Source organism: Biomphalaria glabrata, chromosome 1, assembly GCF_947242115.1.
Source record: "Biomphalaria glabrata chromosome 1, xgBioGlab47.1, whole genome shotgun sequence".
NCBI classification, from domain to species: Eukaryota; Metazoa; Mollusca; class Gastropoda; family Planorbidae; genus Biomphalaria; species Biomphalaria glabrata.
The window spans coordinates 81,323,725-81,346,025 of NC_074711.1; the positions used below are offsets into that span (position 1 = coordinate 81,323,725).

At 37.9% G+C, this 22,301-nt stretch overlaps 1 protein-coding gene across 1 annotated transcript in view; it reads right to left on the bottom strand.

Moving 5' to 3' along the window:
- LOC106070954 (uncharacterized) overlaps nucleotides 1-20,011 on the bottom strand; it is a 53,215-nt gene extending 33,204 nt beyond the window's left edge. Inside the window, exon 1 of the mRNA XM_056018037.1 lies at nucleotides 19,224-20,011. Within this exon, the coding sequence (XP_055874012.1) occupies nucleotides 19,224-19,290 (67 nt within the window). The 5' untranslated portion in view covers nucleotides 19,291-20,011. The remainder of the gene's footprint in view (nucleotides 1-19,223) is intronic.
- Nucleotides 20,012-22,301: the final 2,290 nt, after the last annotated feature.

Here is a 22,301-nt window from a genome sequence, read left to right on the forward strand (position 1 = left end):
AACATTTGAAGGCTTCATGATTCCATATTTCAAGGCTTTATTACCCAACATTTGAAGGCTTCATGATTCCGTATTTCAAGGCTTTATTACCCAACATTTGAAGGCTTCATGATTCCGTATTTCAAGGCTTTATTACCCAACATTTGAAGGCTTCATGACTCCATGTTTGATGGCATGTTTTGATGACCCATATGTTGTCTCCACGCCCTCGTGTACTTACAAAGAAATGTACTCCTTTGAAGAACAAGTCAGCACAAGATAGAGTGGCCAACATTAATGTGTATGTAAGTCATGTAGGTAACTACCACCAGCATAATAATTGTCTTTTGTTTGTAGCCGAAAAAAGAATTGTGTGCCAACAAGCATTTGTTTATAAATTTAAAACACTCATGTTAAGCATCAATGTAAATTCAACATTAACTTAATCCAGATTTATAGTGTAAATTAACATCCCTTGGAAAGTACATGTATAGGAGTAATATAGAAGATGTATTAAGTGATTCTTATCTTATCTTATATAATACAGACGTTACTTCAAAAAAGAAGATGATTACGTCCTAAGCGTCATGCATTTAGTCATGCATATTAACCAATGACTTAAATTCTGCCAAGTCACAGGTTTTCCTGGCTAGCTCAGGCAACCCATTCCATGCTTTAATAGCACTAGGGAAGAAAGAGTATTAGTACAAATTTGTCCTAGCATATGGGACGAGGAATAAGCCTTTATCTTTGTGTCTTTCAGAGTATTTTATTAAATTTTGTTTTTGTATTTGAAGATTATGGTTCAGTGTTTTATGTATGATTGCTACTTTACTATTGGGTCTTCTGTCCTGAAGGCTTTCTAAATTTGGTTACTCTGGTTAAGTGTGAATATTCATTTGTTATGAATCTCACTGCTCTATTTTGTGTCTGTTCCCGTTTCTTAATGTTATCTTGAGTTGAGGGGTCCCAAACGGAGGATGCATATTCTATTATTGGCCTAATCAAGGTTAAATAACATTTTAGTTTTATGTTCCCTATTTGATTTATAGAAATTTCTTTTAATAAACCCTAATGCTTTGTTTGATTTTTTAATAGTTTCATCAATATGTGGATTCCATGACAGTTTTTCATTTATTATAACACCTATTTTTATTTCCCCCAAAATAAATAGATTACTCTTCCAATCCCTACATTAACTTAATCCAATCACATTTTTTATTCAGGAGGGAGAGCAAAATGTTGGGGGGTGGGGGGCACATTCGTTTCTTTTGTTGTACCCTCCACTGATGAACTAACAGAAGATACATACATGATTTAATTTCATGGCTGATTTACATTACAATAAATATGAATATTAATATATGCAAATATTGAGACGCTAATGATTTTACTCACGAGATGATTCTACTACTTGATCCAATATTTAAAGGTTTCATGACCCCATATTTGTTATGGTAGTCACGTGCTTCCAAGACATCTCTAAATAGAGATTGCCTCTGAGATGAAGCCAACTTTCCAGGACTCAAGTCTCAACTGTGCTATTCTACTAGATAAAAGAACTCATCAAAAAAGATGAAGCCGTGGAATCGGTACCATGGACCAATAGTCGTCTACTTGGTATTCATTAAAAGTCTTTTCCCAGGAGGAGTCACACTGTGATATAGGAGGGAAGGAGTGAGTCGGGTAAAGGAGGAAGAGGGTGGGGATAGAGAGGAAGAGGGAACTAAAGTGTTGCATAATCAAGAAACAGTTTATTTTATCTTCTTATCGTATATAATACAGACGTTACTTCAAAAAAGATGATTACGTCCTACGCGTCATGCATTTAGTCATGCATATTAACCAATGACCTAAATTCTGCTAAGTCACTGGTTTTCCTGGCTGGCTCAGACAACCCATTCCATGCTCTAATAGCACCAGGGAAGAAGGGGCGTTTGTACAAATTTGTCCTAGCATATGGAACGAGGAATGTGCCCTTTTTTTTTGTGTTTTCTAAGTATTTTATTAGATCCTGTTTCTGTATTTGAAGTTATTGAAGACTATGGTTCATTGTTTTATGTATAATTGCTACTTTACTTGAGTCTTCGATCCTGAAGGCTTTCTAAATTTAGTGATTCTTATCAAATTTGAATATTCGTTTAGCTGAATACTGGATAGAATCACGAGATTAGGTGTGTGTGTAATATTACATATTACTCGATGAAATGTTAATATCTAAATACTGTATGTAGTGACAATGCTTAATGTACACTAGAAATATGATTTGATTGATTGGTGTCTCCATCAAATTTATAAAGATCGAGATGTTTGTCTATAAAAATAAGGAACAAAAGAAACTATCTGCACAACAAAAACGTCAAAATAATCTTTTGGTTTGACCTTTAGATCTGGGCAGCCCGACAGGATGTTTTTTTTTTTGTGTGTCTAAATTATTTTCTGAGTGTATGAACGGATCTGGTCATGTGGTATGCGCTCTGGACTGTCGTTCTATGATTTCGATGGTCCCGGTTTCAAACCCTGTCCACCACCGGTCACTCAAGGGGGATTGGGGACGGATGAAAACAAGCAAACTTCAGTGAGTGTCTTGAAATGTTTATATGTTGCGATGACATATCTTAATTCTCAGTTTACAGTGTCTTATTGTATCCCCGAAGAGGTGACCATTAGGCCAATAAGGAAGCAAAACAAAATCCCCACATTGGGGTGCCTAATTTACTAAGGGTCGAGTCCATTGCACTAGCGGAGATGAAAGAAAGGCCGACCAATATGTCACTATCTATACGTCATTACCAAGAAATGTTTTTGTGGCGAACTCATCAACGGCAGATGTGGTACAGATAAGGAATATGGAGGAGTTTCCCCGGTGTGCTCGTTCTTTAGCCTTACTTCTGATTGTTCTGACAGTCAGATGGAGGCTAGCTTCCGTAGGCCTAAAGTTCCAAGAGCCTAAACTCAATTCTCTGGACAATTACGAATCCTTAACGTATTGTAGTAGTCTCAATGATATGTTTAAAATTGTATCGATACCTCTATTAGAAGACGTGAAAACATCCCCTCTAGCCGCAAAACAGTGGGGCTAAACCTGACCTAAACAGTGGGGCTAAACCTGACCTAAACAGTGGGGCTAAACCTGACCTAAACAGTGAACTAAACCTGACCTAAACAGTGAGGCTAGACCTGACCTAAACAGTGGGGCTAAACCTGACCTAAACAGTGAACTAAACCTGACCTAAACAGTGAACTTAACCTGACCTAAACAGTGGGACAAAACCTGACCTAAACAGTGGGATAAAACCTGACCTAAACAGTGGGACAAAACCTGACCTAAACAGTGGGATAAAACCTGACCTAAACAGTGGGATAAAACCTGACCTAAACAGTGGGACAAAACCTGACCTAAACAGTGGGATAAAACCTGACCTAAACAGTGGGGCAAAACCTGACCTAAACAGTGGGGCAAAACCTGAACTAAACAGTGGGGCAAAACCTGAACTAAATACTGGGGCAAAATCTGACCTAAACAGTGGGGCAAAACCTGACCTAAACAGTGGGATAAAACCTGACCTAAACAGTGGGATAAAACCTGAACTAAACAGTGGGATAAAACCTGAACTAAACAGTGGGATAAAACCTGAACTAAACAGTGGTATAAAACCTGACCTAAACAGTGGGATAAAACCTGAAACTAAACAGTGGGGAAAAGCATGACCTAAACAGTGGGGCAAAACCTGACCTAAACAGTGGGATAAAACCTGACCTAAACAGTGGGATAAAACCTGAACTAAACAGTGGGATAAAACCTGAACTAAACAGTGGGGCAAAGCATGAACTAAACAGTGGGATAAAACCTGAACTAAACAGTGGGATAAAACCTGAACTAAACAGTGGGGCAAAACGTGATAAACTTCTTAATGCTTCAAAAAATCTAGACTATAATGTAACAAAACTGATTTTTATATTTCATTTTTTTAATTTCGTTTTTTTTTCTTCTTCTCTGATATCCATGCACAGCTTGGCGGTGCTCTTTAACCCTAAGAGTCCCTCGAGGAATCGGATGTTACATGAAGCCACAAAACTCCATTAACCCTAGAGTGACGAAGCCGGAAACTCAAGTGGCTGGTATCCCCCCCCCGCCCCAAACCGTGGATGGAAAGAGGGGACGGGTGTGTGTGTGGGGGGGGGGGTGTTTGAAGCTCAGGTGAACGTCTCCTCGGCTAGACATTTTGAAGTTTATTGACAAACATCATGGAGAATTACAATATACATTTCTAGGTGAGGACGGGTGATGGGGGGAGGGGGGTACATTGTAGATTGTACATTGCAGCGGGGTTAGCCATGGTCTTCTCTTCAACATAAACTATTTAGACAATGGCACTGCCTGCTTCTCTATGCATCCAAGTTTCAATCTCCAATCAAAGGGGGTTAATATTTACCAATAAAGGATCGTTTACTGCCGCCACCACCCCACTCCATAAAACGGTATCAGCTGACGATGTATTTGTACAGTGCCTTTTCGGCTTATTGGGACATTCTCAAGACTAAACTCATCAATGTCAAGGTCGCTAAATTGAACTTCAATGTTTGCCAACTAAATAAAAACTACAACCGGAAGATATTTTTAAAATTTTGGTTCTGTAATATGTATGATTTATTTGGTTCCAGTATTCTTACAATATGGAGTCCTTGACCTTGTTTATTTTTTTTTTATTTCAAAATCTCTCCCAATCTTCCTAGTCATTTTTAGCGGCCCTAGAAAGGGAATAGACGCTATTAGTTTTGTGCGGTCTATCTGTCTGTCTGTCCGTCCGTCCTGTTTAGATCTCGTAAATAGGAAAAGATATTTAAAATCCGACATCATATTTTAGACCTTTCAAAGTTCTGTTGCAACGGCTACTTTTTTTCTTTTCGGAAAGAGAGAAAATTTTATTTTTAAAATCAACTATGCACGCAGTTTTTTCATAATAATACACAATTTTTAAAACTATTCACTATTAATAGTAACAATCACGGGATGAATATTTACCATATTTGCAACACTTATGCAAACGGTTTTAGATTTTTTGTCAAAAAAAAATATTTTTTTTTTTTTACAATTTTATTGCTAAGTTAAGTAAGTTCTGTCATACTAACTACTACATTTACAAAAAAAAAAGTTTACTTTTTTTAAGAGAAAAAATCTATTTAATATGCATTTAAGTGGAACATAATTTAAAACAACAATTAATAAGTAGTTTTTCATATTATTGCATGAACTACAGGGCGAAAATAAAAACATGGGACACTCAACTAAAGGAAATCGTTTGTTTGTTTTGTTTTTTACGGAAATGTTTTTTTCTTGAGGCTTTACAAAACAGTTAGATCAATTAGATAATTATTATATACTATTCGATCAATTATATGACATCAGTTAGGCCAGGTTCACATCTAACTTCACATTCACTTTCACCTATCCCTTGGTCTGCTGGACCGTTGGGGCACCGCACAAGATATGTCAACTTTCTTTCTCCCTTCTTCTCTGTCATTGGCCTTAGATAGAATTTCATTCTGATATTTTTTTTTCTGAAAATATTGAAACCTGCCTTTTTACCTGCCTGAGAGGACCACTTCGGAGTCGAATTTGTAACCTTGTTTTTTTTTTTTGTTTTTTTTTTGTTTGTTTTTACATTTTTCTTTCGAAGCCATTAAATCGCCACCACATTTCTTAGTATCGATTTTTCTTCTTCGTTTTCCTTCTTACTGAATTTTATTTCTTAAAAGCGTAAACAGGATCGAACAAACAAAGAGCGGGTTTTTTCAATGTAAAAAAATTCTCCAAAAAATCACGAAAAATGACACACAAAAACCAACACGCATGTATTATTCAGCTGGACAAAAACTCACTGTTTCAACGAAACCCGGCAGCCTCCATTTTAAAACATAAACTCTGCGAGACAAGCTCAGATCCTTTTCTTTACATCAACACATATACATACATACACACAAACACACGAAGACAAAAAAACACAATGAGTAACAAGTACTTGAACAGAACACAAAAAGTAATTATCGTAAGGGGGAAAAAAGATTGTATCATTAAGACCATTAACGCACTCCTCTCTCTCTCTCTCTCTCTCTCTCTCTCTCTTGACAGACATTTCAAGCGGGTGGCAGGGGTGGAGGGCGACTCAACACGCGAGGGTGGGGAGGGAGAATTAGGTCCATCTAAAGTTTGTGGGGAGTCTGGTACTTCAAGTTTTGTTTCATCAAGAATCCCCTGTTGTCATTCTTAACAAAAACCCAAGATACTAATTCAGTATGATTAGCTTCAGTGATGATGTTCCAAGAACCAAGGGAGGCAAGCAACATACATACTCGGAAAGCCTACAGAGTGATCAGGGGCTGGTGGACAAAAAAAAAAGGAGTAGGGGGGTGGTTCGCAGGGGAGATAATTGAAAAGATAAGTACAAGAGGAGTTACTTTTCTAGATTTTTTTTTTTTTACCTTGAACTGAAATTAAGTAAATAATCTTTGCGCTGCATTAAAAAAAAAAATCTTGTACACAACATGTTAATATTTGGCTAATAAAATGGCCCCGGTGTTACAACACATTCAGCTGTGCGCGCGTGCGAAGTGAGCGTGAACTCTGTGTGTAAGATATGCGTATACGATGCTAGAGGCGAGCGTCGCCTGTTGTGCTATTGTATTCCAGGCAGTTGTGTGTGCGGCAGATGAGATTGTTTGAGTTTCTTGCTCGGTTTATTTGGTTGTTTTTAGTCTTGTTGTTCTAGAGTTGGGTTGTTTTGTTTTTGTTGTTTTTTCGTTGCCTCCGTGAGCGTGTGTGTTCGCGTCATTGTGGGAATATGTGCAATAACCTAGAGAGAGGGGGGGGGAGGGTACGGTGGACGGCGAGACTTACTGGGTGGCTGCATTGTACATATATTAAACTATTGGCGAGTTTGTTTTTGGTAATATTAACGGAGAAGGCTCATTATTATTGAAAAGCTGCACCACAGAGCAGCGCTGGGTGACCAGAATGGGGCGCTGGGTGACTAGAATGGGGCGCTGAGGGGAAAAACGTAATGTTGGGGGTGGGAGGGGCGTTTTGATAGAAAATGGAAAGGAACAAGGGAATAACTCGTATCACTTAGATATGAAGACTTAAGGCTAGTATCACTTAGATTGTCTATCGAGGATCTTCAGGCTAGTATCACTAAGATATTATTACTATTAAATAGTCTATTGGAGACTTTTAACGTGGAGGAGAGAGAGAAGTAGACCTTAGCACCTATCTAAAGGCCTTAGGACATATCTAAAAAAAAAACGTAGGTCCTAAATTAAGACCTTAGGACCTATCTAAAGCGTTGATTCTGAAACTGATAAAGATATAAAGAAGGATTTGTTTGTTATTTATCGTGGTTATGTTAGTCTGACAAAACGTTAGTTAAAAGTCTTCTTATAGGTTAGTTTTTATTTCTTCTTCATTCAAAAGTACAACTTTATTTTCACCTAGACCCTTTAATCTTTTCTAAATAACAGACGTTTTTGTCCCCCAAATCAGAAGATAATTAGGTCCTACGCGTATTCGTGTGTTAATTTAGTCTCGCATGTTAATTAGAGACTTAAACTCTGCTAATTCATTGGTTTTCCTGGCTGACACAGGCAACCCGTTCCGTGCTTTAATAGCACCAGGAAAAAAGGAGTACTTAATGTGTACAAGAATTTGATAAACTCAGATGTGCTCGGGTGCCATTTATACACTTTCTCAACTATAACAATAAGTTGTATAATTTATATAGTTTTCTAAATGGGGAAAAATATCATAATGATAAACATGGCGGTCAGAGCCGGGAAGTGGTCAGCCTATTCGGTAAGTGGCCGAACTTTGGGTTTTAGCCGTAACATATACATGTCACCTGAAATAGTACAGTACAGGACGTGGCCCATGAAGACATGTTAAAATCCGGCACTACTTGGGTAAGATAATAGTTCAAACAGGCTAGATAAATAACAGTAGATAAATTGGATATAGAACTGTAACAAACAAGTGAGAAACAGTATCTAGCAAGCTCTGGTTGAAGTGCCACTGGAACGAGGGCTAGCTGAGCCTGGGCGCTATACGACGACAGACTGTCAGGTAGAGGGAGAAAGGAAGATTGGCACCAGCAGAGAAAGTGCTCACTCCGCATTCCAAGCACTGTACATAGGACCAGAGCGTATGAATGTGTGAGCATGTGTGTGTGTGGAGGGCTAGCTCTGGTGGGGGTGAAAGCAATATCAATTAAAGACACTTTATGGTAGACTATACATTAAAGAAAGCCGCAAATATCTTTCAGTGTCTGTCTATCTTTTTATCCTTTTTTTTAATCTATTATCACTCCTTCCTGTTTATCGGTATAAAAATGAGTCGACTACATTATAAATCAAAACTGTATTTCAGAATGGCCGACATAATGTATCACATACAGATCTGTGTTGCAAACAATCTAAACATATACCCATTAGCTTTATATTTGAGATAGGCAAAAGTTTTATAAAAGTATAGATGTCTAGCCAACCTACAATGAAAAAAAAATATGGATACATTTTAGCTTACAGAGCCAGTCTATATTGAATCAGATGGATGTATTGAAAGACTACAGTAAAAAAAAAAAAAAAAAAGTGGGTCATGTTCTCTCTATGGTAATTAACAATAGTGTGAAAAGTCCTGTGGCTGAGTTTGGTTTGTATTTACTAAATATAGAATATCATATTCCATCGAAACATAAGATTACCCACACCCACCCACACTTCTGTTCGGTATTGATCCCCTGGTGTTAAGTAAGTGTATAGCAGACCCCAGAGTATACTCCCAGGACGTGAGTCTTGTCTGTGGGCCAAAAGAAGCATCTCATAACCTAAAGGATTTACGACCGTGGGCTGATGGAGGAGTCAGCTGACTTGATGTACGACGTACACACATACTTGTGTTTTGAGCAGTCTACTTACAGCGGACAATGTGAACTAGGTCATAGCAGTTGCTAGAGAGAAAAGAGTGAAATGAACAAGAAAAATCGAAACTATCAATTGAACTGGAAGTCTACAGAATATATTTGTTTTGATTTGAATAAATGATTTGTTGAAAGAGAAATGTTGCCAAGTGAACAAAATAAGCAAACAAAATAAGAGAACAAAATAAGCAAACAAAATAAGAGAACAAAATAAGCAAACAAAATAAGAGAACAAAAAAAGCAAACAAAATAAGAGAACAAAATAAGCAAACAAAATAAGAGAACAAAATAAGCAAACTAAATAAGAGAACAAAATAAGCAAACAAAATAAGAGAACAAAATAAGCAAACAAAATAATAAACTCTGCTTTAAGCAAACAATAACAAAATTCGAAATTAAAGGAAACCAAAGCACTAACTCTAATCATAACTGGATCCATAACTCTTACCTTTATCTCTAAACTTAAACTCTAAATTCCTAATTTAACTCTAAACCATTGCAAATCATTAGTAGACTGTGTCTAATAAAATCAACACCAATGTCCACCAATTTAAAAAGCAAAACTTATAGACCTAAACCCTAAGTGGATGAACTGAAGGTGAAATTGTGCCGACTTCCACCTTCGTGCTGATTGAACACTGGTAATTATCAAGAAGTTACAATTTTTATAATTCTAAAATGTTTTCCAACTACTGTTTTAGGTAGTGATCCACTTTTCAAGAGAGAGAGATAGTCAGGATAGCAAAGCAGCTAAGGAGGAAATCAGTAGAACAGGTAGAAAAGATGGCAAGATGGGCATGGACCCAACTGGGGCCCGTAGGCGAAGTGCTGTTGTGGTCCTATGCTCCAGTGAGAGTCAAAATGATTCTAGGAAGTCAAGATGATTCTAGGAAGTCAAGATGATTCTAGGAAGTCAAGATGATTCTAGGAAGTCAAGATGATTCTAGGAAGTCAAGATGATTCTAGGAAGTCAAGATGATTCTAGGAAGTCAAGATGATTCTAGGAAGTCAAGATGATTCTAGGAAGTCAAGATGATTCTAGGAAGTCAAGATGATTCTAGGAAGTCAAGATGATTCTAGGAAGTCAAGATGATTCTAGGAAGTCAAGATGATTCTAGGAAGTCAAGATGATTCTAGGAAGTCAAGATGATTCTAGGAAGTCAAGATGATTCTAGGAAGTCAAGATGATTCTAGGAAGTCAAGATGATTCTAGGAAGTCAAGATGATTCTAGGAAGTCAAGATGATTCTAGGAAGTCAAGATGATTCTAGGAAGTCAAGATGATTCTAGGAAGTCAAGATGATTCTAGGAAGTCAAGATGATTCTAGGAAGTCAAGATGATTCTAGGAAGTCAAGATGATTCTAGGAAGTCAAGATGATTCTAGGAAGTCAAGATGATTCTAGGAAGTCAAGATGATTCTAGGAAGTCAAGATGATTCTAGGAAGTCAAGATGATTCTAGGAAGTCAAGATGATTCTAGGAAGTCAAGATGATTCTAGGAAGTCAAGATGATTCTAGGAAGTCAAGATGATTCTAGGAAGTCAAGATGATTCTAGGAAGTCAAGATGATTCTAGGAAGTCAAGATGATTCTAGGAAGTCAAGATGATTCTAGGAAGTCAAGATGATTCTAGGAAGTCAAGATGATTCTAGGAAGTCAAGATGATTCTAGGAAGTCAAGATGATTCTAGGAAGTCAAGATGATTCTAGGAAGTCAAGATGATTCTAGGAAGTCAAGATGATTCTAGGAAGTCAAGATGATTCTAGGAAGTCAAGATGATTCTAGGAAGTCAAGATGATTCTAGGAAGTCAAGATGATAAAACTCAATCATTGTATCAACACCGTGCAACACTGTATCAACATCTTACAACAGCGTATCATCAGAGGACATTATTTAATACATATGTTTCATTAAATGATATTGGAATGCTTAAGTATATTGCGTCGTCATTTTTCTCGTAACTTCAACCTCAGCGCAGACCTGGCCCTAATGTTTCATTGAACCAACATTTTTTAAACTGATTTTTAAAAAATCGCCAGGCAATCCCCATTGAAAGCTATCATTGACTGACAGCTCAGCAAACAATGACCCAACAGAATGTTTCGTTCTGATCAACTCTGACGTCATGCTTGTTTCAGAGCTACGAAGAAAAAGTTGAAGGGTGCATAGGTCATAAGCAAATGAAACAGAAAGATAAGATGGCCTGACTTAGGGCAAACAATGTCCAGTGTGCACGACTGGTCAACCTGGAGCGCAGTTTAATCCAAGAGGTCAGGATTAAGATAAACACGTGATCAGATAAGCACTTTAACACTTTTACCTTCACACACATTACAGACACACTACATCAGGCCCAATGACTACAAACTACACAAAACAATACTTTTAAAAAGTACTTCCGTTGTCTCCTCTCCCCCCACACAAACACCAAACCCACACCTCACAAACACCCGACCCACACCTCATAAACAGAAATACCCATGGACAGTAGAGACGTTTTTTCACTTCAGTCCATCAGTTGAAGATACATTGTACCCAGCTATACCACAACCACTATAACTCAGAAATTATCTCACATTTATTGCTCTAATAAATACTAATACAGGAGAGACCTGTTTTCTCTTATCTGTTGCGTGTGACAAACAGGTATTATAGCAAACTCCACGCTTTGGGTATGAATGACAGCCACGGACCATCGAGCAGAGTTACAGTAGAGTTACAGTCGTGTCTCTCTACCTATCTCACTCACAAAGATACCTATTTCACGTTCTGTTAATTACACCCCCCCTCAACAACCTCAATTCTTTCATGAGGAGCTATTTCAGGGTCGGAGACAGAAGAGAGGATCACAGTGTTTTGATAGTAAGAATCTCACAGTTTGAAAAATCAGGATCTCGCGAACATTCACATTTGACTAAAGTAAAACCATTAGTAAAATCACTAAATTCGAAGACACAAAGATAAAAGAGTACAAAGTACAGTAGCAATAAAACACTAAACCATAATTCACAAATACAAAAACAAAACCTAATAAACATACTCAGTAAAGCATACAGATAAAGGCACTTGTATTATTCCATATGCTAGGACTAATTCATACAAGTGCTCCTTTTTATTTAATACCATTAGAGCACGGAGCGTGTTGTCGGAATCAATCAGGCTAAGCAGAGTTTAAGTCTATGATTAACATGCAAGAATACGTCGCAAACTATACATGGCTCATTGATCTAGTGGTTTGCGCTTTGGACTGTCGTTAGGATTCCCATCGTTCCGGGTTCGAACCCTGCCAGCCGCTATTCACAGCCGTCCTGCGGGTGGTTAGGACAAGGGTGTAATGATGTTGAAATCTGAAGGGACATCCGAAACAAGACTAACAGATGGATGGACATGCGTTTGACGTCTGTCCTTTGAAGGAACGTCTGTAGTTTATAAGATAAGATGTTGTAGTGAGATGAAACTTTATCATGACGTTTGCATAAAGTGTAGTACCCCCATCCACTTTTCACACCTTGTGATCTATGGGGCAGATGATATAAAGGTAATCTGTTTACGAGCAGGGTGTCACGTGGCCATCACAACAACCAACCGCCTTTCCCCAACTCATGTCAGGTATCCCTTAGAGTTGGGTAGACTCAATGGCGCTCTTAAAATCCAGAAAATTAAAAATCCCTGTCTTTACCGAGATTCGAGCCCAGGACCTCTCGGTTCGAAATCCAAGCCTATACCACTCAGCCACTGTACGTTATTAATTCAAACAACGCCAATAGACATACATAGATTTAGATTTAGATTAGATTAGATAAAAGTTACTATAGTTTTGGGGGGTCTACTCTCGCTACTCAGGTGAGTCTTTAAGGTTCATACTTCAGCAGTAAAAAATCCTAAGACCTCCACACCTTGCGTGTGATCAGAAACTACATGCCATTAGATTGTGCCGTTGAGTCGCACTCAAAAGTTGCTCTCAAAAAAGCATCGAATAAGTTTATAATTAAAACATATTATGTGTTGTATAAGGCATGCCCAATACCATAGGTGTTGTCTCAAGCAGAAAGATAACACAGAAAACATCAAAACAGAAACAGACACCTCTATATTCAACTAATTCACAATTCTTAAAAAAGATGTTGTCAAGTACGCAGTCCTCTTCACCCACCCCCTCCCTTGAGGTATACCCCCTTCTTGAGGTCTATCCCCTCTCAAACCCAGCTTGTCACTATTTGGGTCCACACCTTTAAGCCATTATCTACTTTAAAGGATATTCTCCGGAGCCTGGAGCCCCCCACATGCTGAAATAAGCTGGGCTCTATGCCGCGATCAGAGAGCGTGGAGTCACGGCTTAAGCTGATCACGAGAGCGTGAAACGTCCTTTGAAACCTCCCAGCATGACGTACTGGTTGCACCATCCTCTGGTAGCTTATGGCCATAACGAGTTGACGGAGGAAATGAAGTAGAAGAGAAACAACATCGACGACTCGGCAGCCATTTTTTGTTGACATTAGATGGTGAATCATTTCTTTTTTCCGTCGCTACTTACTTAGTATGTACTATAACGTATACAGATTAATGGTAGTATACATCAATGTGTGTGTTAATAGTAGATATAGATATTAGATATTAGATATATAGATATAAATTAGATATAGATTAGATATAGATAGATAGATAGATAGATAGATAGATAGATAGATAGATAGATAGATAGATAGATAGATAGATAGATAGATAGATAGATAGATAGATAGATAGATAGATAGATAGATAGATAGATAGATAGATAGATAGATAGATAGATAGATAGATAGATAGATAGATATAGAGAGAAAGAGACAAAAATAGATATGCATTGAAGAAGAGACAGCGACATACACATATATACAGAGTAGATCTACAGAGAAAGATAGATATCTTATCTTATAACAGACAGGCGTTACTTCAAAAGAGAAGATGATTACGTCAAAGGGTCAAGGGTACGAATCTCGGTGAAGACTGGGAATTTGAATTTCGGCATTTTTAGGGCGCCCCTGAGTCCACCCAATTCTAATGGATACCTGACTTTAGTTGATGAAAGTAATGGCGATTAGTCGTTGTGCTGGCCACATGACACCTTGCTCGATAACCGTTAGCCATAGAAACAGATGACCTTAACACCATCTGCCCCACAGATCGCAAGGTCTGAAAGGGGAGATTTACTTTTTTATTTAGAGGTTGAAAAGGAAAAGATGTTATAGAGGTTGAGAGCGAAAGAGAAAAATAGTCACTCAGAAAATCAGAAAGGTAAGTCAGTAAGAGAGGCGACAGAAGAGAGGCGACAGAAGAGAGGCATGGGGGATAGAAATATTGAGAGGTAGGAAAGAGGAAGGGGGAGACAGAGACTCACAGCAAGTGAGGAAGAAAGTCAGACAGGAAGAAAGTCAGACAGAAAGAAAGTCAGACAGAAAGAAAGTCAGACAGAAAGAAAGTCAGACAGAAAGAAAGTCAGACAGGAAGAAAGTCGTAAAATGTTTTGTTTTATGTTTTCGGATAATTACTTCCTAGTCCAAACCTCCCGCAGGACGACGGGGGATGGGAGCGGGCAGGGTTTGAACCCGGGACCATCGATGAATCTGAACGACAGTCCATCGCGCAAACCGCACGACCAGGCAGCCATCCATCCAAGTCAGACAAGAAGAAAGAAAAAGAGAAAAGCTAGAAAGATTATATCAATTATATTTTGTTCTATCACACAAACGGTCGTTTGTTTGGAATTCTATTTAACAATATGAAATGACATTTATAATGAAAAGGAAAAGAGAATGCCACTGAGGTCTTATTTGTGACGCAATGTTCCTGTACCACACCGGACACTGCCTGATAGTCCGTGTCCGAAGGTACGTAGACCCTTGTGTCACCACATCAATCTTGTTCCCCTCATAAGGAACACGACACCAAGGGGAGACAGTCGTTAATCACAACACCAAGACATTTCGGGACATTTTGCGTTAATAAAATATGCAAATGAATTCAGCATGGTCTCTGACAATGAGCCATATAAAAGAAATGTGTTCAGTGTTTCTCAAATAATTATACAAGCGTGAATATATTCTTGTTTTAGTCTCTGAATTTGTAGCTTTCTGCATCTTTTTTACCAAGCCTATATAGCTTGTATTTTGTGATAATTCTAATCACCTTATCTCCCAAAATCTATATCAGTACATAAAAAGTGAAACTTTCCACAAGTTATACATTATACGTGACAATACATAAATAATAAAAAAAAAACAACTAATTAATTAATTACTGGTAATAATTTTTTTCATATTCTATTCCTGCTTCTTTGTTCAAATAAAATAATTAACTCAAAATTTATATTTTATTGGCGCTGAAAAACTAAAGAGAAACAAAACTGACCGGTATTAGGATCGAACCCACGACACTGACGACGCTCTAACCAAAATTTAGCTAACCGGCCATATAACAAATGGTCACACTTAATTGTGTAGACATAAATGCATAAATCATTTCTATATCAAATGAAGTTATGGATTGGTTGATGACTTTGCAGTGAGAATGATGCAAGATAAGCGTCACTGTCGTAAGCTGTCAGGTACGGCAGACGACTCCAGAATGCCAGAGTGAAAAGACGCGTTTTGATAGTGAGAGTTGTTTAAAATATAAATATATATATAAATATAAAATATACATTTAATTTAATCTCCAGTTGGATTTGTGTATGTCGTAATAAAAGTTAGATTTAGTTTTGTTCACAAAGAAGTTAGTTCACGTTTTATAAGTTAAAATATATTACGCCTTCATCGGTTTGGTTGTCTACCAGTCAACGACAGTGAACAACTGAACATGCTAGAATCATAAAAGTTTCGCTGAACATAAAACAATTTATAAAAATATTTCCATTGGCACACATTTATTATTGTTAGTCTAGAATCTAGATTTATTAAAATTCGATAACATGATTTATTCAAATATTAGTTGTTGTTTTTTTTATTAAAGTATTTTATTTTTAAATTAATCATTGGAAGTAATTTTATATTATATACTTTAGCTCAAGATATCAATGTAAATCTTGAGCTAAATAGTATTTAATGATTAACGTAGTACAGATGTCATCTACCAAAAGGATGTAGTTAATATATTATTTAAAATAACGACAGACATTTGCTTTTAACTAGATAGAAATGTCACTCCGTATTGAAAAAAAAAAAAAGATTTTGTAAAGTACTATGTTGACATAGTGCGTGGACTGTCCACTGCTTTTCGTACTATAACCAACACGAAATGTTCTAGTTATTTGTTATTAGACACAGGAAACTAACAGAAATACATGCATTGCGTCATTTACAAATTTACGATACATTATATATATATATATATATTTTTAATAAACGAAGACCTGAGGAAGGCGGAGGTAACTTTTGGAACACAAAGACTCGTGTTGACAAGAGTTATCGACTCTTGTGTCAACGTTTGGTTTTACGCAAACTTAATAGGCAAAGCTTTTAACATCGCCCGCCTTTTTTTCTATGCCCCTGAGTACAGGCCATAATGCATACATGTTTGTATACCAAATCCTCCCCCCCCCCACCTCTAAAAAAGAAAGCGCCTTTTGGTACACCAAATCTGTGCAAACTCGGACAGGATTCGACTAAATCGTCTCAGTTACCTTTTCCCGAGGGAGTTATAAAAAGGAGAGGGGCTGCTGAGAAGGAGTGGAGGGGTGATTAGAATGACTTTGTTTATTGGGAAAGTCGCTTTTTTTTTTCTTCATTAAAAAAAAAGGTTAGATCCCTGAGACTTGGAAGAAGCACGTTTTCACTGGTTTATTGGCAATCACGAAATGAAGTGGGGGGTAGTGCATGTGAAGAACAAGACCAGACGATGGGAAAGGAACAGGAGGTAGTGTGATGAGGTGGGGGGGGGGCAGTCCATGAGAAGTTGACCATAAGGCCAGCTAAGTATGACTAATTTTTCAGCCAAGTGTTTCACAAAATGTCACAAGCGGCGCCAAACGCCACGATGAAAGACAATCAGGGCGCCTTCTGTTAGAACTAAGTTGGCGCCATTTTAATGTTATGTCGAAGGGATAATGAAATAATAACAGATAATAGATCTACAACATAACATTGCATTTATATATAAATAACACACCATAGCATGTCGATCTAGAACACAAAAAAATTGCATAATGATCTCTAACGAAACATAACATATAAATCTAGAACAAAACATATACATTTAGAACAAAACATAACATATAAATCTAGAACAAAACATAACATATATATCTAGAACAAAACATAACATATAAATCTAGAACAAAACATAACATATATATCTAGAACAAAACATAACATCTGGAACAAAACATAACATAAATCTAGAACAAAACATAACATAAATCTAGAACAAAACATAACATAAATCTAGAACAAAACATAGCATGTCATTTTTTTTTAAATCTAACGAAATGAGATTCACGACACTGGATACGGCGTCGCCCAAGTATCTACCAGTGCTCTACCACACACACACATACACCCAGGTCGTCCGAGGAACAAAGGCCTATCAAGATGGCAGACAACAGATTAATTCAGGGGCAGCTAACTGGCGACAATAGGACGTCGCCGTTCTCGCCGGGATACTCCAGAGGGGTGAGGGGGGCGCGACGGGTGGGGGAGAGTGGTAACAAAATATCGCATGAACGAGAGAGGTGGGGGACAGGGAGAGGCGATTTAGTGTGTTTGTAGTATATCTTAAACACAACAGAAGTCAGAGAGAAGCATGAAGTGAGTGGAGAGAGAGAGAGAGAGATTTAGAAAAGTCTGAAACAAAGAGTGATCTAAGTATGCCATAAATGACAGCAGGAGGAGATCACTTCAACGCAATAATTGCTTTTTCGTTCTGTTGGGTTGGGATTGTATTAAGATAAGCTTTACGCTAAGGATGTAAACTTTAAGTCTTATCCCCCAATAACTTAACATGCTAGTGTAATCGATTTATGACGCTATCGGGGCACCCCCCCCCCTTTTTCAAGCGAGACAGTACTAGCCAGACAGGCAGACTACATGCCTGTTGTTTTTCACGAAAGACATTTTAAGTCTGGCCAAAGTTTGATACGTGAAATTTCGGACGTGTACAAGAGAATACTAATAGTTCGAAATGAACTGTGCAAGAGTACACCCATTGCCATGAAACAAGGTTACTGTAACACGGTAGCTGAATCTCGTGGAGAGTTCTAAATATATTTGTTTCATAGACTTGAACTGAACCAAGAGATAGTATTCAATTCGGTTATATATATATATATATATATATATATACAAAATGGATGGCTGTCTGATTGTAGGGTGCTGTCGATGCGATTCTCCCCGATTCGAACCCTTTGAGTTCCTGTATTTTTTTTTTATAAATAATCCTCGAAACCAATTAGCACTTTATAGATGCATCGGCGGCCACACGGAGCTTTGAGTGGAAAGACAAAAGTGGGCATAAGGGCACATTTCTTCACCATGTTTTCTGCTGGACAGAGGAGTTTTCAATGTTTTTTTTAATTATGAAAACTTGGGTAAACTTGTAGGACTCCTGTACATGCTCAAACATTTTCTATTCAGTTGCATGTTGGACTTAGAAAGAAATACATGTATTTTGTCCGCAGTCTCAGTCAAGTATTTTAAAGTGATATACCTGCCTGGAGGTTGACTAAAGGAGTAGTTACTACATGAGAACATGTTGCTTTTGTGTGAGTGAATTGTAAATTCTAACTTCTTTATGGTGGTAAAAGGTTAAAATCAGTCTTTTTTTTTTTTTTAATCTTAAAAAAAAACTTTTTGCCTTTGGTTTATAATCTATTTTTACTATTTAGTCATTTAGAGGTCAGAAGTTGAGTACCAGGAACGGGAGCATGGGGTCTAACTTGTCGCCAATAATTCCAATAGAAACATTTAAGAATGTCGGGTGTCACAAATGGGTTTCACAGTAAGTTTTGTTTGTTAGCTATAAGCAAACTGCCTAGTTTGTCTGTAGTCTTGTGTCAAACGTAATCACAAACATGACAGTACAGCAAACACACACTACAGAGAAAACGACAGGCATTAACAGTGGCAGCGTTATGGACTGAAACAAAAAAAAATGCTTATCATCTCCTCTATTGTGATAGACTAGATCTAGTCTAGAAGATCTCTAAGTTTTGTTACTCGGGATGCTAGTACCAGTTGTCCTCGTCCCACTTCTGACACCCAAATGCTGCCACTGCTAATCTCTGAGATCCAATTGCATTACATACCGATTGATGTAGCCACGCACACAAGCACAATGTGTACAAGTATATGTACACTAGCTGCCAGGGCCATAGCCTCAAGAGTTTGGTGGGTCGGTGCGTGCGTGTGTGCGGCGCGCTTTCAGCTCCTCCCGATTACATTAAATCCAAAGGAGTATCCTCTCTCAAAGATTTGAAGAGCATCCATTAACAACTGGGCGATAAGATAATTCCTCACGTTACGAATTCCACAATTATATATTACATTGCTCTTGAATATAGATCTATATTCTTGATCTATTTTATTTATATGCAGGGTAAACTGAAAATGCACGTTACCTTATTATTTTCAACACACACTTTTTAGGTTATCTTTGTGGTGAGAAACATTTTGAATGAAAAAAAAACATCCGTTGTTCTTGCAGTCTTTTCCCCCGATTAGAGAAAAAGTACAACAAAAAAAAAACAGTGATAGATCTAGGTCTAGGTTTGTTGAATAACAAACAGAGGCAATCGCCAGAGGCAATCACCAACAACAGAGGCAATCACCAACAGAGTTGTATGTTTGAATTAGTCGAAGAGCCTCTCTCCGGAGCAGACATCCACAGTGGTAGAGCAACACTAGTGAGACCCATCCGAGGGAAAGAATAACACAACAGTCGGGAGTTTGAGTAGCTTCAGGTGAAAATACTTCCTTACAAAACTATCTCACACCGGTAATCGTCGGTGTTTACACTTCGCTCACTTCCAAGTAGTGCCCCCGACCTCCCCGTGGCTAAAACTTTTCGCCCTCTCTTTTTTTTTTTTCGCCTCTCCCTAAGTAGCGCCCTCCGCCTCCCTCACATCGTAAGGTCCAAACACAACGCAGAGTTATCTCCTTCCCCCCTCGCTTTTCTCGCCTCGTCTCGTAGCGAAACCAACAGCGTAAACGCCGCTTTCCGTAGTCAGACCATCAGCAGAAGTTTTGTCTGCGCCGCTAGTTACGGTTCAACTGGATTATATCCCTTGCAGACCGTGGACTCCCCAAATAATTTTATTATTTTATTTTATGTTCTAAAAACTCAACTTTTTGTATTCTCAGTATCCCCAATAGAGAAAAGCCATTATTGGTTTTGTGCTGTCTGTATGTCCTTTTGCCTCCTACCCTTCTTATCTTATAAATGCCAGAAGTTACTTGAAAAGAGAAGATAATTACTTCTTACAAGTTTCACATGTCATTCTATTCATAAATGTTAACAAGTGACTTAAACTCCTGGCAACCCGTTCCATGCTCTAATGACACTAAGGAAGAAGGAGCACTTATATGAATTTATCCTAGCATGTGGAACAAGAAATGTGCCTTTATCTTTGTATATTTGTTTTGTATTTGTTTCATATTTATAAAATATGCTTAGTGTTTCATGTATTATTGCTACTTTAAGTTTTAGTCTTCTGTCCTAAAGCGTCTCAAAATTTGGTGATTTGACTTATGGTGCTACTCTAAACATATGTGCTAAAAGCCCTTTTGAAAATCTGATTTCACAGTAGCCTGTAATGTGTTCGAATTACGGCTTCTTTTGGTCATCTAAAAAGGTTTTCAAATTAAAATAAGCAAATATTTCTAAGACGCAATGACCACTTTAAAAACAATAATAATGTTTATATAAAGTTTACCAATTCCCTAATTATAATGTAGCAGCACTGGCTGCCCGGTCGTGCGGCTTGCGCACTGGACCGTCGTTTGATCCTGTACTCAAACCCTGCCCGCTCCCATCCCCCGTCGCTCTACGGGAGGCCTGGACCAGGAAGTAAATTATCTTCAACTCTGAAGGAAAATCCGAAACATGTAAAACATTTTACATTTTTAAAGTACCGTGAAAAAGAAGAGGAGGCAGACAGAGAAAGCGATGGGAGGACAACATAAAAGAATGGACGGGCCTGCATTTAAAGAGGCTCTAACTAAAGCAAAAGACAGAGAGGAATGGTGAAAGGACGGTCGATGAGTATTGCGTGGTGCCCCAAAGGTCCAACAGACTAAGGAATAGGTAAAAGACAATAAGATTAAAAGGTAAAGTCAATGATTATTAGAGCTCTTCTTGGAGTGAAGGGCAAAGTAGTTCGATAAAACGAATCATGGACTCCACAGTGTGTTATCTCAATAGTTTAAAGAAGTATTTGTATCATTCGTTAAAGACAATCTACACCGAAATCTTCATAAGTTTATCGCTGGCTGTGTCATTGCCTAATATCAACTACTCACAATGCCGCCCCTGCTCCTTTGGTGTGACCACTTGCTCATAAAATACAATATAAATGAGCTAACAATGCTAGACGCCTACATATCGTTTGCACCACCATTATATGTATCATGTTCCCCAGGATGGAGCCAGCGCCCTGTGGGTCCGTCATGCCGTTCTAGCGCTCAGCGCCAGTTCAAAATCAGGGCCAAGCCATGTGTTTTTAAACGGAGATTGGTATAGGGAAGAAATTAAATGAGATTTGGCGCAGAGAGAGAGAGAGAGAGAGAGAACAGCAGACGATAATTATGCTTACTTCCCCTTGTCGCGGCCATTTATTTTCAAACGCCGATGCCAGATTTTGTCAGTAAGTTAGATTAAACATTTATAAAGGACGAATAAATCTTCTATTATATGCAAGTAAACAATTTCGCATTTATTTAGTCTATTCCCTATACAATAATATGCCTGTCTTATTCAAAGTAAATGTATAGATTGTGAGCTTTTAAACAATCTATTGGACATAGCTTTTTGTAGATATCAAACATTTTGTAGTCAATAAAATGCATATAAATTGTTGGAGCCCAACACGGCAGGAATGAAGTATTTTAGGAATCAATAGAAATCGTAAATCTAACTACGCTAGCATATCTACACATTCTCCTACTCATTTAAAGTAAAGTATGAGGCGCAGTGGCTGAGTGGTAAAGCTTGGCTTCCGAAACGGAGATCCTGGGATTGAATCTTGGTGAAGACTTGGATGTTTAATTTCGTGATTTTTTGGGCTTCTCTGAGTCCACCCAGCTCTAATGGGTACCTGACATTAGTTGCAGAAAAATACAGGCAGTTGGTCGTTGTGTTGGCCACATGAACTCTCCTTAACCGTGGG